This window comes from Urocitellus parryii, chromosome 1, assembly GCF_045843805.1.
Source record: "Urocitellus parryii isolate mUroPar1 chromosome 1, mUroPar1.hap1, whole genome shotgun sequence".
In the NCBI taxonomy this organism is placed as follows: domain Eukaryota; kingdom Metazoa; phylum Chordata; class Mammalia; order Rodentia; family Sciuridae; genus Urocitellus; species Urocitellus parryii.
The window spans coordinates 116,404,234-116,421,347 of record NC_135531.1 but is presented as its reverse complement, the minus strand read 5'-3'; the positions used below and the strand labels follow the sequence as shown (position 1 = coordinate 116,421,347).

At 33.9% G+C, this 17,114-nt stretch overlaps 1 protein-coding gene across 2 annotated transcripts in view; it reads left to right on the top strand.

Annotated features, from left to right (window-relative positions):
• Positions 1–17,114, top strand: part of Dmxl1 (Dmx like 1) — a 166,473-nt gene that overhangs the window by 35,092 nt on the left and 114,267 nt on the right. For both annotated transcript variants that reach the window (XM_077801239.1, XM_077801235.1), the window contains exons 6-13: positions 158–224; positions 1,424–1,602; positions 4,849–5,038; positions 6,186–6,354; positions 10,206–10,418; positions 13,470–13,723; positions 13,818–14,502; positions 14,592–14,713. In XM_077801239.1, coding sequence (XP_077657365.1) covers positions 158–224; positions 1,424–1,602; positions 4,849–5,038; positions 6,186–6,354; positions 10,206–10,418; positions 13,470–13,723; positions 13,818–14,502; positions 14,592–14,713 — 1,879 coding nt within the window. The remainder of the gene's footprint in view (positions 1–157; positions 225–1,423; positions 1,603–4,848; positions 5,039–6,185; positions 6,355–10,205; positions 10,419–13,469; positions 13,724–13,817; positions 14,503–14,591; positions 14,714–17,114) is intronic.

The following is a 17,114-nucleotide window of genomic DNA, read 5'->3' as shown; positions in this document are numbered from 1 at the left end:
ACCCAGTGCCTTAAAAGAAAATGTAACAAAATTATGAGTGTGAAACTGTATTATCACAAAATTTTTATTTGAAGGCATGCTGAAGTATAATTTTGAGAATATTACAATTTTTCTTATTTATTTTTCTTGTAAATTATTCGTTGTCTTTAATTTTCAGAACTGCTTCCCAAGTTCATTTAATGAAATTTTCACCAGATGGAGAATTTTTTGCCACTGCTGGGAAGGTAAATCATGAAATACTATTGTCAAATTGTGTGTTTATACTTTAATTTTAAATTTTAAGAACATTATTCAGCTTCATTTTTTTATTGATTTAATTTGAAACATTATTTTGTATTAGAAACTAAATAGCAAAAATTGTTTAAATATAATGGTGTTAAAAGGCAGTATGGTATAATTGAAACACCTTAAACTCAGAGACAGATCTAGATGTATACTACCTTTTACCAACTTTATGATATAGGGCAAATTAGTCTCTTTGCACCTTCATTTTCTCATGTGTAAGATAGTATAATAAAACCTAGTTCACAGATCATTTAATCATAGGATTAATTTAGACAGTGTATATAAAGTGGCATATATAATTAATTTAGACAGTGTATATAAAGTACCTTCAACATGTTGTACAATCAGCAAGCTATAGCTTTTTCTTTAGTGCACATACTTTGTTGTTATCTGTTCATTTCAGAGTAGTGTATTTTTCTTGAAATTATTTTATTTTTAATCATTGGTTCACAGAACAGTTCATGCAGCACTAGTCGTCTGAAATTATTGTTTCCATGGCCCAAAGCCTTCTGCACACTGAATGTGAGACACTGTAAAACCACCGAAAAATATGTTTATTTTTAGAGGAGAGAATTTGAACTGTTCTTTTTAATTGGGTTTCTAGGTAAAAATTGAATTACCAATTAAAAGCAGCACCTAGTACTTTCTAGTTTCCCTTGTTCTTTTCTTATTTTTTCAAATTAGGTGCACATTTTATCATACATAGAATATTTTATGTAATATTATTTATTACCTATTGTCAGCATAGTCTTAGAAAATGAAAAGTGTTCTTTTTTCAGTTATCAGCAGTCTTTGTAATTCTGCTGGTGATATTTCTTTCTTAGATGATTCTTGGCTTAAGAGGAAAAAAGCCCCTAATTTCATCTTTCAGACTTTCCCAAATGATTCCATTTTCCATAGTGTGTGGTAATTAGCAAGCATTTTCTTGAACACAGAATACACCCATTCACCCACTCCAGTTCTTAAAATTAAGGAATGCTAATAGAAAACTGTCAGAATCAGAGATTTTTTTCTGTCCTGTTTAATACTTCTTCGCATCTCCAAGTTCCTGACATTGGGAAGGAAAATCCTACTTTTGCTATTTGACTTAACTTAAATTTAATTCTAATCTAGGCTTTTTTGGGTTCTTTTCCCGTAGGATGACTGCCTTTTAAAGGTATGGTATAATGTAGAAAACTGGCGGACAGCTGTTAACTCTCCAGATGGAAGTTCAGAAAAACAATCCCAAGGAGAAATTGACTTTTCTTTTGTATATCTGGCCCATCCTCGAGCTATAAATGGATTTTCCTGGCGTAAAACAAGCAAATATATGCCTAGGTCAGTGGATTGTTCATTTTTTTCCTGTGTATTAAGAGAACATTGTCATTGTGATTTGAATTGCTTTTCTCACTTTGAGAGTCCATAGCTATAGGAATTTTGAGCCTATGAAGATTAGAGTACTATTACTTACCCCCTGGTATTTATACCTATGGCTATGAGTCAATTATGATTGATGCTTAGTATAAGAACCATGTGAAAGGAGTTTAAGGTATGATAATTAGCTTTCATATTATATGTCTTAAGTCAGAGTTGTGCATCTTTTCCTTCTCTGTGATGTTCAATTGTTACATCTTTTATTATTTGAACTTTTTCATATTCATTTCCCCGTTTTGTGTCTTCTAGCACATATCTCCTCTGGATTCCTTTTTTTTTTTTTTAAGTTGTAGATGGACACAACACCTTTATTTTTGTTTGTTTATTTTTTTTAACATGGTGCTGAGGATTGAAACCAGTGCCTCACACATGCAAGGCAAGAGCTCTATTGCTGAGCCACAACCTCAGTCCTAGATTTCTTTTTTTAAATATTATCTTTATTGAGAGGAGATAGCTTGAATTCCCAAGCATTTACCTGATTATTCCCAGTGTCTTTGAGGACATTCCTTGAACTGGGTATAGATTTAACCATACAAACACACCCTAACATATACATATGTACCTTTTAGTACTTCCTTTCTTTCCTGTTGTCTTTGGAAGACTTGATACCACACTGAATTTTTGCCTATACTTAAATAAGTTGCTGAAATACAGATAGAAATCCTTTTTAGTACAACATGGCAATTTTCAGCTTGGCTGTGCCATTTCACTTTGTCTCTTATTTTTTCACTGTTTTGTGAATTTTGTCATCTGTGTGCTATGTTCTATGAAACTTCCTAAGCTATCTGTGGTATTGCAACTAAATCATTCATTAACTTTATTTCTGGGCCAATAAAATATATACCTAGACTTTTAGGCCATAGTACAGTAGACACTGTTTTTCTTGTCTATCCCTCTGGTCTAACAAGGTATAGGTATAAGAGGGACACTCTAGGAAAAATAATAGTTCGGTTCTTAGGAAAATGTTTCAGATTCTTTGGGATAAGAAAGTGTGAACAATCTATAGTGTTAGCAAAAGCAAACTTAGCCCAACTGTGTATGAGTACTATTGTTCTGTTACCTCTGAGACTGTTGCTTACTCATGTAAAAATGTGTTTAGAATAGTAAGGTCATGACAAAATATTAACTTAGTTTTAAAAGTTAGAATGACCCCAGTTGTTATCACCAACCCTACATTTTTTTGAAGCTCCCTGAATTTCACTTTTGAACTTTTGTCATTTAGAAAACAGCTAATCTCTGAGGTTATTAGTTTTCATTTTTGTTTTACCAGCTTGCCTTTAAGTATATTGTGGGAAGGCTGACCCTTTCTCAAGAGAATGAATGTGATCCCATCAAATACTGTTACTTTTTCTGACATGTCATTTTCACTGGATGATACAGTTGGGTTTGTTTTGGTTTTTTAGACTGTGTGTGTTGCCTAGGTTGGCTCTGAACTCATGGGCTCAAGTTAAACTCTTGTCTCAGCCTCCTGAGTAACTGGAATATAGGTTCACATTACCATACCTGGCTTCAGTTGTTTTGTTTTTCTATATAAAATAAAGATTCCCTCACAAATGACTAATGTATGTAAAGGGACTGATACATTGAGAAAGAATGGGCAAGTTTTTATGACAAGCATTTATTTTTTTACTAATTAAAAATTGATAAATGTAGGACAGGTTGAGAATTTTAATGATAATCCCTCAAGAACCTTCAAGACTTGGTTGCAGGTATCAAGTTTCAAAATCATTGTTACATTAAAGTAAAACAGGTGTTAGGGACCCCTACTCATCACATGGTTATACCTATTGTTTTTTTTATTGTTGTTGTTTTGGAGGCTGCTATATATTAACACAATATGCCAATGAAGATAAGATACCTTTGTAAAGAAGTGAGGAAGAAAGATATTGCCAGGGTAATGTCTCAGACAGATCAGGGTAGTCCCACCATGCCTTTTTTGTACCTCTTGCCAGTTGTTCACATTGAATATCTATAAGATATTCTGAGGGTTTTCACCTGGGGCTACCTACACTTCAGCTTCTTGGCCCTCTCCTTGCTTCTGAATTGTGACCTTATTTCCTTGCTATTTTGCTTCTAAGTTCTTATGACTCTTTTGATTCAGTTCTTTAATGACTACCTTCTGCTGTTCCTTAATCATTACCTTCTGCTGTTCCGTAATAAGCCTTTTGATTCTACCAATTACTTATTGACAATATAAACCTTGGACTTTACTTTTAATTTCATTGCCATAGTCTGTGTATATGTGAATATATTAGAAACAGAGAGGAAGGGAGGCTAGGAGAGGGATAGAAAAAAATTTGGAGGCAGGGTGGGGAAAGGAAGGAGAAGCAGGGCCTTGCATTTGCTGAGCAAATGCTCTACCACTGAACTACAACCCCACTGAGTTATCTGATAAAGCCTTCTATTGATTGTTGGTTTTAGCCAGATATTTTGGAATAAGTACCTTCTACAAAGTATTATGTCTTTTTCTTCCATTTTTCTAAACTTACTGAATTACCTGGTAGAAGGAAATCTTCATTGATATGAATTCAGGCCTCTACACCTTGATGTTTAGAGGTTTTTTAAATATATGTATAATTTATTTTTATTTTGAAAGAGGTCACAGGAAGGAATGAACTGAAAGTCAAGAATAAGGAAGGCCAGTGGAGTGTTGATTTATCATGAGTGTTCTTGTTCTCAATTGCTTTAGGTATAGATAGGCAAGGAGAGAATAAATATACAAATAATTTTTGTAGACCAGTGTGTAGGTTCCATTACAGAAAGTCAATCCCCAGTAAATCCCCTTCCAAAAAAAAAAAAAAGAAACTAAAACTGAAGCATTATTAAATAATTAAAGTATTAACCATCCACTAAATAAATCAGAAAATTTTATTAGATATAATTTTTTTGTTATCAGCTAAGGAATTATGGCTTGATCTTGGTCTTTGTTCTTTAAATGCAAGAAGAATCTTAGATTATTGAAACAAAAATTACTGAATTCTAGGCAGAAAAGAAATAGGCTGGCAAGCATTTATGGTGATAAAATCTATATATATGTTGACTTTTTTGTAGTTATATTAGTTATGTATGTTTATTTATAGAACTTTGTAGAGTATTTATGATATTGTGTGAAACTTGTATTCTTGCCTCTAAAATCTTTTTATTCCTTAGGGCGTCTGTATGTAATGTACTGTTGACTTGCTGCAAAGATAATGTGTGTCGTCTTTGGGTAGAGACATTTTTACCAAATGATTGTTTGCTATATGGAGGTGACTGCAATTATTGGTCGGAACCAATTAATTTAACAAATAACTTCAAGAGAAATACTTCCAGTAAAGAACGAGTTCAGAATGCTTTAGAAGTGAGTGTTTTTATTAGAGATTATTTCCTTTGAATTTTAAAAACTTTGTACACTGCCATTTTTGTAACAGTAATATAAGAAATCTGTGTCTTAGGAAAATAATTTTCACAAATTTTTAGTTTTGTTCCAAAAACATTCTTAAGGACTTTGTATAGAGCATAAAACCAATTAATTACCACATAACTGGTGATAACAAAAAGCTGATGATAATTGACTTAGCTGAGTTAACAAAGTAAATTAAAATAGAAGAATGCTAAGATTTAACTGTAACAATAATTTATTTCCTCTTTCTTAGAACTTGTGGTAGACTAGTTTATCTTACTCTTATCACGTGTTGTCTTTAGAACTACCAAAACTTAGAGTCTTTAATTAGTTTGGAAAGTAAAAGTCAACTTTTGATGTTTGATTTGATTAAAGATAGAATAACAAGACAGACTCATACTGAAAACAAATGGTTTATCTTTGGATTCTTTATATGATTATGGAACAATTCTTTTAAATCTGAATAGTATTCTAATATTTCCGAGTGTAAGTAAATGTATATTTCATTGTACACTCAACAACACATAGAATTGTGTTTAATATTAGCTCAAAGAAATCCTACCCTAGGAATCTGAAGAGTTTTTCTACTTTGGCTCTGCCTCTTGTTAGCTAGATGAGCTTGGGTTCTACATAAACTGTTTTATCATACAAAAGATGAGAATGACAATATTTGTACTGTCTCCCTCATGGGATCAGATGAGACGATGTTGATGAAAATATTCTGTAAATTAATAAATATTCAAATGTATTATGGTAATATTCAAAGCTTCCTGGTCACAGGGAGTAAGCTGCGGACAAAGTTGTATAAATAAAGACACTGTTTATAGACACATTATTGGAAAAGTGATTTTTTTTCAGGAAATTAATTTTAAGAAAATAAACCAAATAAAAATTGCAAAGTGTTGTGTAGAGTTTGAGAGAGGAACTCATGCACTTTAAGTTTTAGTGTTATTCTTCAGGATTCAAATATGCTATTAAAATATTGAAAGATGTTTTTTACAAATAAAGTTATTGGAAATAGGGTATATGTAACTTCAAATAACAGTATGATGCAGACTACACATACAATATAGGCATTAGTTTTACTTTGCTTTTATTCACACAGGTAAATCTAAGACATTTTCGTAGAGGTCGGAGGAGATCACTTGCACTTGTAGCACATACTGGCTATCTGCCTCATCAGCAAGATCCTCATCATGTCCACAGGAACACTCCACTGCATGCCAATGCACTTTGCCACTTTCATATTGCAGCTAGCATCAACCCAGCTACAGGTAATAAAGCATAGCTCAAAACATGTTTTTGAGATTGATTTTATAACAAGTAAGCTATACTTTTAGTTTTTGAATATATAAAACATTGGAGGTAACTGACTTTGCCAGTTTTTCATTATAGCTAGTCCACTGGTTTCTAATTATTTGCTTTTTAAGGCCATGATTTGGTTTATGATATAAAATCTTAATTCATTATTAATTTTTCAAAAGTTGAGATTTGAGCTATAGTTAATGCCACAAAAGTAATATTTTATAATTATAGTTGTTAAAACTATTGTTTGATGCTTTACCTTTGGAGTCATTTCACAAGTAGGTAAGAAACAATGTAAAAGTTATAATTGGAAGAATTACAAAACTTTTTTTTTTTTTTTTTAAGAGAGAGCGAGAGGGGTAGAGAGAGAAAGGGAGAGTTTTTTTAATATTTATTTTTTAGTTTTCGGTGGACACAACATCTTTGTTTGTATGTGGTGCTGAGGATTGAACCCGGGCCGCACGCATGCCAGGCGAGCGCGCTACCACTTGAGCCATATCCCCAGCCCAAATTACAAAACTTATCTCAATAGTTAAGTATGTATTAGTAGGCAGACTGAAAGATCTAGAATATCTGGGTCTACCTATAAATTTGGAAATTGTTTTTCCCTTTTTAGTAAATAGTGTTGTTATGTATAAAATCCATTGATCACAATTGAAGCTCTTAAGTGGAACGTTGGAATATTATTTGAAAAAGAATTAAAAGACTATATTTGTGCATGATAAATGTCATTTGTACAAAAGTGAAAAGTAAAAGCTTCTTTTCACGGCTATCCAAACTCCCATCTCTCTCCCTAGAAAAGAACTACTAATTTTTATATGCTGTGGAATATTTTAAGCATCAATTAAGCCTTAGTTGGAAATTACAATATGGCATTCTTCAAGGAAACATAGCAATAAGTATGATTCATTAGTTACTTGATTAGAATTTTGTTCAGCAAAGTGACAAGTGCTATGCTGTGTCAATGTATAGAGATACTTGAAAAGTTTTTCCAATATTCTTAGCTTTTATTTGGTTAATACCAGTGGAGCTGTAAAGGAATCCATGAATGAAGAAAATGGGAGACTATTGAATTTTCTTCATTAAAAAATTATATAGGATTAGGAAAGGTCATCACTTTTATCAAAAATATGTTGACAATTGATATAATACAAAATTATCTCCAAGATCAATGGAATAGCTTTGAAGGTCCTTGCTGAATAAAGGGCAGTACTGGGCTGGGAGTGTAGCTCAGTAGTAGAGTGCTTATGTATCAAGCACAAGACCTCAGATTCAATTCCTAGCACAGAAAATAAAATATTTTAAAAACAACAAAAAGGGTCAATATTTTGAGAATTAAGAAAGCTTAAATTCTCAGACTATGGAAAAAGCTGAGAGGTTACTGAGAAAGGAACCCTAAGTTCCAGTGTGACATCTTGACTACCTTTTAATAAGGGAAACTCTAAAACCTTTCCTTAGATATTAGGTTGCTAAGGAAAGTGTACAGTAGATCAAATTAGTGTAATATTATTAGTAGCTAGATTGAACTTTATGGAGAATTCCTTTTCCTAAATTCAGTCTGGTGGAATGACCTTTCTGGATGATATATTTCTTACTTAAAGCATAGCTTTTAGATTATAGTTACTTGCCCATCAATAGAAATAGCCACAGGAGAGGGTTTTGACAGAATATGCTCTGTCTGTGCTAGATCCCATATCCTTTTCATGAAAATTTCTTATAAAAATGAAAAACAAATTATTAGAACGAAGTCAGGATATAAAAGAGGTTTGAGTTTCCTTTTAGTTAGAATTTTTCTGCTAAAACCCAGCTTTATTCCTTCCCTCTGTGTATTTAATAGCTAGGCCTGTGGTCCACAAAAGTCATTACTGATCTCATTTTGGTTGATTGTAAGTCAGATACAAGAAAATCTTACCCATAGCTTCTTGGGAATGTCCTCTCAGTTCCTGGCAGTACTTTGTATACATCCAGAAACAATATTGGCAGCTCCTCTTGGATTTTTTTTAATATTTATTTTTTAGCTTTTAGGTGGACATAATATATTTATTTTATTTTTATATGGTTCTGAGGGTGGAATCCAGTGCCTCTTGCATGCCAGGTGAGTATGCTGCTACTTGAGCCATATCCCCAGCCCTGGATTTTATTGAGTACTTATACCAGTGTAGAAACTAGAAATGGTGGTAGGAACTGGAGATACAGTGGCAATCAAAATGGGTGTCATACTTTTGTTATGAAGTATATAATCAGGTAGGTGATAGATAAATATTAATCAAGTAATTATAGTAAGGAATGTATAGGTAATAAACAAAAGCCCTTGAACTGAATGTTAGAATTTGTCTTTAACTGAACAGTCAGTTCTTTTATCTTTTCTTTTACCATTTGTTTCCTGTAGTATTCTTCTGTTGGTATTTAACAGTAGACACATTATTTGAACAGATTTAATTTGAATTATTTATAATTTCTTTAAAAATAGATTTATTTTGGAGAAAATGGTTTATATTCCTTGAATCTATTCCAGCCTTTACCATTCAGCAGGTACCAGCATGATCCAGATATGATATAACATGATAGACTTGGATTTTTCTTTACCTGCATTAATTAGGGATAACTTGTCATAACTAAGTGGATTTACTATACTTATCACTATACTTAATAGCAATTATATCAAAAGTAATATCAAGAAACTTTTTTTTTTTAGCTGAGGGTGGTATGTTTTGAATGCTTTCCTTATGCATGAGAAAGGAACCTCAATTTTGTACCTTCTAACTTCAGCTTGATGCTAATAAATAATATCAATCACAGATTTAGATGGTTAGATCATTACAGAAGTTAATGTGGCAGTCTGTTAAGATGTTGCTAACCAGGTTCAGGGTATACTACTATAGTTCCAGTAACTCAGAATACCAGCATCAGCAAGTAAGCAAGTCCCTCAGAAACTTGGTGAGACTGTCTCAAAATGAAAAATAAAATGCCCCTGGGTTCAATCTGCAGTGTATATATATATATATATATATATATAAAGATTGATGTTGAATAATATTTTATATAGGTTAACTGATATTTAAGAGGTTTAAGATAAATGTAATATTATTATTACTTTATCCAAATCCATAGAATGGTTCACCAAGAGTGAACCCTTAACTGTGTACTCTGGATGACAGTGATGTTCAGTGTGGGTTCATCAATTTTAATAAATGTAACAATGTTGATAATAGCAGAGATTAGGCATGTATGGGAACTGAGAGTATATAACTCTTTCTGTACCTTTCTCTCCATTTTCTGTGAATCTGAAAGTGCTCTAAAAAAGATCTTTTAAAAACCAAAGCAAAATAAAATTAAGTTAAATTAAAAAGCAGAGGGGCTGGGGTTGTGGCTCAGTGGTAGAGCAGCTTGCCTTGCACATGTGAGGCACTGGGTTCGATCCTAGGCACCACATAAAAATAAAATAAAGGTTATTATGTCCATCTACAATTAAAAGCATTTAAAAAAAAAAAGTGGAGAGTCCAGGGGCAGTGGTCCACACACTTATAATCCCAGCAGCTCCAGAGACAGAGGCAGGAGGATCATGAGTTCAAAGATAGCCTCCTCAATTTATCGAGGTACTAAGCAACTGAGGGAGACCCTGTCTCTAAATAAAATACAGAATAGGGCTGGGAATGTGGCTAAGCAGTCGAGTGTCCTTCAGTTCAATCCCCAGAACCCAAAAAGAAAAAGCGGAGAAATACTTTTTCAGACACACGAAAGATATGTAATAATCAAAATAAGAATTATAAATGTTTTGTATGCCATTTGGTAAAAATTTTAATCTTGTGATTTTTTATAGACATTCCTCTTCTTCCATCTATTACGTCTCTGAGTTTAAGTGAAAATGAAGAGAAGAGTGGACCTTTTGTAGTACACTGGTTAAACAATAAAGAGCTGCAGTTTACTTTGTCCATGGAAGTCTTTTTACAGCAACTTAGAAAAAGTTTTGAACATCCGTCTTCTGAGGCCAGTGTAGAAGAAGGTAATCAAGCAGATATAAAATCTGATGAAGGTAAAGCTTTAAGACTGAAAGTTTAATTTGTTAAAGATAACCTTTTTTAAGATTAGGGTTAAACTATTGTCAGAAATAAACTCAAAAATCACAGTGGCATAATGCAAATATGCGCTAACTCATTTATTAGTATGGTGTAGATGTTACTGTTCCAAAAGTTGCTTTTTTCACATGGTGATTTAAGAATTTAGGGTTTTGTGCTCTAGTGGGTTAGTCAGCCTCCAGGACTTTGCTACTTAAAGGACTTTCTATGGAACAGTAGTATTTCCATTACCTGGGAAGTTCTTAGAAATGCATAATCTCGGCTCTATACAGACTTACTAAGCCAGGATCTATAATTTAATAAAATTTCCAGGGGATTTGTATGCATGTTAAAGTTGAGGAGTGCTAAACTCAAAATGAAAAATAAAAAGGTCTCAAAATGAAAAATAAAATGCCCCTGGGTTCAATCTGCAGTGCTAAGATCTTAAATTCCTCTGTATTCAGCCTACAGTTGCTGTAGAGAGAGAAGAGAAAGGTATAACTGTTTTTCAGCCTTGACTTGGAAATAACAAATATTATTTCACTCTCATTCCATTTTGACCAGAAGTAGTTACAGGGTTCCATATAGTTTCTTGCTGAATAACCATTATATGCTAAATTTAATACTAAATATTAGGGCTTTGGATGTAACTCGGTGATAAAGCACTTTCCTAACATGTATGAAACCCTGGGTTCAATCCCCATTACCAAGAAAAGAAAAAGAACATAATACCAAATACTAAAATATAATACTAAATACAATACTGAATATGAAAGTTCAGTGTGTATTTAGCCATCCATCTCTGCTGTAGGCTAGATTATAAATGTGTTTGTTTTTTAACAAGTTTTGTTTACCTGATCATTAGAAAAAAATAAAATATCACAGTTATAGTTTTTGCATTATTAAGTTTATGGGTGTCCTTGCAGATTGATTCTTTTCTTCCTCCCCTCTCCTATTACTGGTAATCAAACCCAGGGTCTTGCACATGTTAGGCAAGTGCTTTATCATTGAGCTATCTTCCAATCCAGTTTGATTTTTATCTATGCTTATATAAGCAGTTGGGATTTTGTTTTGTTTTGTTTTGGAGGGAAATTACTAGGATTTGAACCCTGGGGCTTTACTACTGAGCTACATCCCCAACCCTTTTTATTTTAATTCTTTAAAATGTATTTATTTATTTATTTCTGTGGTGCTGAGGATTGAACTCAGTGCTTCATGCATATGAAGTCAGCACTCTACCACTTAGCCACATCCCCAGCATCCCTTTTATTTTTTATTTTGAGACAGTGTCTTGCTTGCTAAGTTGCCTAGAGCCTCACTGAGCTGCTAAGGCTGGCATTGAATTTGTGATCCTTTTGTCTCAGCCTCTGTAGTTGCTGGAATTCGGGTGTGCACCACCATGCTTGCCTAGTCGTTGTTGTTTTGTTTTTAAAATAGTACTATGGTTATTCATGTAAACAAAAATAATGTTTTGCAACTTGTTTTATTTAATAGGCAGTTTTCTATGAAAAAGCTTTGATTTCTTTACTGATAACTATTTAATTCTAAATAGTTTGTCACTGTATTAATTGTAGTACAGTGACACATCATTTCTTCGTTGTGTGAATTTTTGTATAACATAAACTCCTAGATGTGGAATTACCAGGGAATATATAGATTTTAAATATCAATAAGTTCTGCCAAATGGCCCAGCAGTAATGTTTGTCAGTTTATAGTTTCTCTAACTGTATCCAAATATCCTCTTGTGCCTCCTTTTGACATTATCTTTTCATTATGGTTTTTTTTATCAGATGAAAAAGGAAAAAGGGCATCCTTTTACTTTGTATTTTCTTTGATGCAAGTTGAACAGAATGAGTGAATATATTTTAATTCTTTTATGCCTGATTTTTCATGCCCCTTGCCCTTTAGAGTAATTTGTCATTTTCTAATTGATTTATATATCTTATCTTTATTCTAGGGGTTGGGTACTGGGGGTTGAACTCAGGGACACTGGACCACTGATCCAAATCCCCAGCCCTATTTTGTGTTTTATTTAGAAACAGGGTCTCACTGAGTTGCTTAGTGCCTCACTAAACTGCTGAGGATGGCTTTGAACCCATGATCCTCCTGCCTCAGCCTCCTGAGCCACTGGGATTACAGGCATGTGGCACCACACCCAGCTATATGTTTTATCTTTTTAAAATCTGATAAACAGTTAAAATATTTTTTAAGGGACCATGTTAAGAAAGACTCTATATTTCTAACCAAGAATTAAGGGGAGGGCAGGGGTTGTAGCTCAGTGGTAGAGCACATGCCTAGCATGTGTGAAGCTCTGGGTTTGATCCTCAACACCACATAAAGATAAATAAATAAAATAAAGGTATTGTATGTATGTGTGTGTGTATATATACACACACACATACACACACACACATCACACATACACACATAAATGCGCATATATATATATATTTTAATTAAGGGGAGTGCTTAAGGGCTTGAATTTTCAAAAAAATTTATAATAACAAATTTAAGTTACTAACATATTGAAGGATGTCTGGAAATTGGGTCCTGTGATTCCTTTAAAATAGTTAAGATATCATGTCAGTTACAAGTGTATATACCTAGATGACTAGTGTGGCATACTCAAGTTTGTATAAATCTAATGGTGAAGAAAATACAAATAAAATAGTGTATTTAAAAATTCAGCCCCAGAATTGTAGTCCCAGTTCTAACTTTCATTTTACCATGAGTAAAACTGAGGTCTAAAGTTGTAGTGTATCTTAGTGAAATTAACCTGAGTGCTAATTGTAGAATATCTGTGTTTAGAATCCAATTTTCCACTTTTCTAGTTCAGTATTATTCCTTTTGCTCACTATTTGACTTAGTTCTGTAGGCTTTCTTATTACTCAAATTCAGTGACCTTATATCCCTGGAGCAAATTTGTTGGTAAGAGGCAGCCTATGTTTGTTAATATAAAAACTATGTTTCTCTTGAATACTTTTATAAAGCTATTCTTTACTTGTTTCATGAACTCTTTTTGCTTATAGAGATGGATGATGGTATTGATGATCTGAAAATAACTCATGACAAGAAGGAATTGGGTGGTGATAAAATAGTATCAAACTCAAATTTTACACCATTACCATCAGCTGCCATTGATCATCAGATTGAAGTACTTCTGTCTGAATGGAATAAAAATGCAGACATGCTTTTCAGTATTCATCCCATGGATGGTTCTTTACTAGTTTGGCATGTAGATTGGCTGGATGAATACCAGCCTGGTATGTTTCGTCAAGTACAGGTACTATTACTATAATATCTATGGAGATGTTCTTGTTTTATAGTATCTCTGTATATAATTTTATATGTTCTAATATTTTCTTTCTTAATTGTAGGTGTCCTTTGTTTCCAGAATTCCTGTAGCTTTCCCCACAGGTGATGCGAACTCTCTCTGTAAAAGCATAGTAATGTATGCCTGTACCAAGAATGTGGACTTGGCTATTCAGCAGGGGAAACAAAAACCTTCTGGCCTCACTCGTTCCACATCAATGCTTATCTCTTCTGGTCACAACAAATCATCTAATAGTTTAAAATTAAGTATTTTTACCCCTAATGTTATGATGATTTCAAAGCATGCTGATGGTTCTCTGAATCAGTGGCTGGTCAGTTTTGCTGAGGAATCTGCTTTTTCTACAGTTCTTAGTATTTCTCACAAATCCAGATATTGTGGTCATCGTTTTCATCTTAATGATTTAGCTTGCCACTCAGTATTACCATTATTACTGACAACGTCACACCATAATGCATTAAGGACACCAGATGTTGATAACCAAAAGCAACCTCATGATTCTGTAAATTTTGAAGAATATTCTTTGACACAACAAAATAAAAGCACTGGTGATATGGCATTTCAGGATCCCAATGCAGTTTATAGTGAGCTTATTCTTTGGAGGGTTGATCCGGTTGGGCCATTGTCTTTTTCTGGAGGAGTGTCTGAGCTTGCCCGGATTAATTCTCTTCATGTTTCTGCCTTTTCCAATGTGGCATGGCTTCCTACTCTTATACCCAGTTATTGTCTAGGTAAGCATTCTATTTTTATTTCACTAATTTAGATTTTTTGACATTATGACCAAAGGCGTAAATTTTAAATGTTTGTAAATACTTTGTAGGTGCATACTGCAACTCTCCTAGTGCATGCTTTGTAGCTAGTGATGGACAATATCTGAGGTTATATGAAGCAGTAATTGATGCCAAGAAACTATTATATGAGCTTTCCAACCCTGAAATTTCTGTGAGTACTGTCTTTTTAAATAGTTTAAGTGTTTAATATGATGTTTGCCACATTTTACTTCATAATTATTGCAGATTTTATGACACTGTGTTTTGCAAAAATGTAGGGTGTGACCATTATGTAAAGCTTTTTTAAAAATAAAAATTCTGCTACCATTACTTTTTTTTTATTGATTGTTCAAAACATTACAGAGCTCATGATATATCATCTTTCATACATTTGACTCAGTTGGGTTTTGAACTCCCATTTTTACCACAAATACAAATTGCAGAATCGCATCGGTTATACACATTTTTACATAATGGCATATTAGTGACTGTTGTATTCTGCTACCATTCCTATCCCCTACTATCCCCCCTCCCCTCCCCACCCCTCCCATCTTCCCTCTCTACCTCCTCTGCTGTTGTTCGGTTCTCTCCCCCTTTTTTCTCCCTCCCCCCTGCCCCTCACAACCTCTTATAATTTTGTGTATCATTGAAGGTCTCCTACCATTTCCATATGCTTTCCCTTCTCTCTCCCTTTCTCTCCCCCCATTCGTCTTTGTTTACTGTTACTCTTTTCCTCATGCTCTTCCTTCCTGTTCTGTTCTTAGTTGCTCTCTTTATATCAAAGAAGACATTTGGCATTTGTTTTTTAGGGCTTGGCTAGCTTCACTTAAATCTGCTCTAATGCCATCCATTTCCCTGCAAATTCTATGATTTTGTCATTTCTTAGTGCTGCATAATACTCCATTGTGTATAGATGCCACATTTTTTTTATCCATTCATCTATTGAAGGGCATCTAGGTTGGTTCCACAGTCTAGCTTTTGTGAATTGTGCCGCTATAATCATTGATGTGGCAGTATCCCTATAGTGTGCTCTTTTAAGGTCCTCAGGGAATAGTCCGAGAAGGGCGATAGCTGGGTCAAATGGTGGATCCATTCCCAGCTTTCCCAGGAATCTCCATACTGCTTTCCAAATTGGCCTCACCAATTTGCAGTCCCACCAGCAGTGTACAAGTGTACCCTTTTCCCCACATCCTCGCCAGCACTTATTGTTGTTTGACTTCATAATGGCTGCCAATCTTACTGGAATGAGATGGTATCTTAGGGTGGTTTTGATTTGCATTTCTCTGATTGCTAGAGATGGTGAGCATTTTTTCATGTACTTGTTGATTGATTGTATGTCCTCCTCTGAGAAGTGTCTGTTCAGGTCCTTGGCCCATTTGTTGATTGGGTTATTTGTTATCTTATTGTTTAATTTTTTGAGTTCTTTGTATATTCTGGATATTAGGGCTCTATCTGAGGTGTGAGGGGTAAAAGTTTGTTCCCAGGATGTAGGTTCTCTATTTACCTCTTTTATTGTTTCTCTTGCTGAGAAAAAAATTTTTAGTTTAAGTAAGTCCCATTTGTTTATTCTTGTTGTTAACTCTTGTGCTATGGGCGTCCTATTAAGGAATTTGGAGCCCGACCCCACAATATGTAGATCGTAGCCAACTTTTTCTTCTATCAGACGCAGTGTCTCTGATTTGATATCTAGCTCCTTGATCCATTTTGAGTTAACTTTTGTGCATGGCGAGAGAAAGGGATTCAGTTTCATTTTGTTGCATATGGATTTCCAATTTTCCCAGCACCATTTGTTGAAGATGCTATCCTTCCTCCATTGCATGTTTTTAGCTACTTTATCAAATATAAGATAGTTGTAACTTTGTGGATTAGTCTCTGTGTCCTCTATTCTGTACCATTGGTCCACCTGCCTGTTTTGATACCAGTACCACACTGTTTTTGTTACTATTGCTTTGTAGTACAGTTTGAACTCTGGTATCGCTATACCTCCAGATTCACACTTCCTGCTTAGAATTGCTTTTGCTATTCTGGGTCTTTTGTTTTTCCATATGAATTTCATGATTGCTTTATCTATTTCTACAAGAAATGCCGTTGGGGTTTTGATTGGCATCGCATTAAACCTGTAGAGAACTTTGGGTAATATCTGCTACCATTACTTAAAACCATTTATTACCAAACTGTCTTTGGTATAAGACTAGGATGCATGGAATATATGTTAAAATTTAGTAGTCTAAATTAATGCATGATATTTCTTTTTGACAGTTCAGCAAACACTTTTCTAGTCTATAAAAAAAAGTTAATAATTGTTAGATATGAAAATAAAAAGCCCTCAGCATGGTTATGGTTTAGGGAGGAATTCTTTTGATAGCATTGCAAAGCTTTTGCTTTATGAGAGGCCACACTTCTTTCTATGCCTAACTAATTGTAGCCTTTCAACTATATTGTCTCCGTTAAGCAAGCATTTCTACTTTTTTTGGTTTTGGTGTTTGTTGAACATCCCCTGAGGCAGCCTTCAGTTCTACGTGAGCTTCCCGTTTAGGAGATCCAAGCCATCTTCTCAGCTAGAAATTAATGCA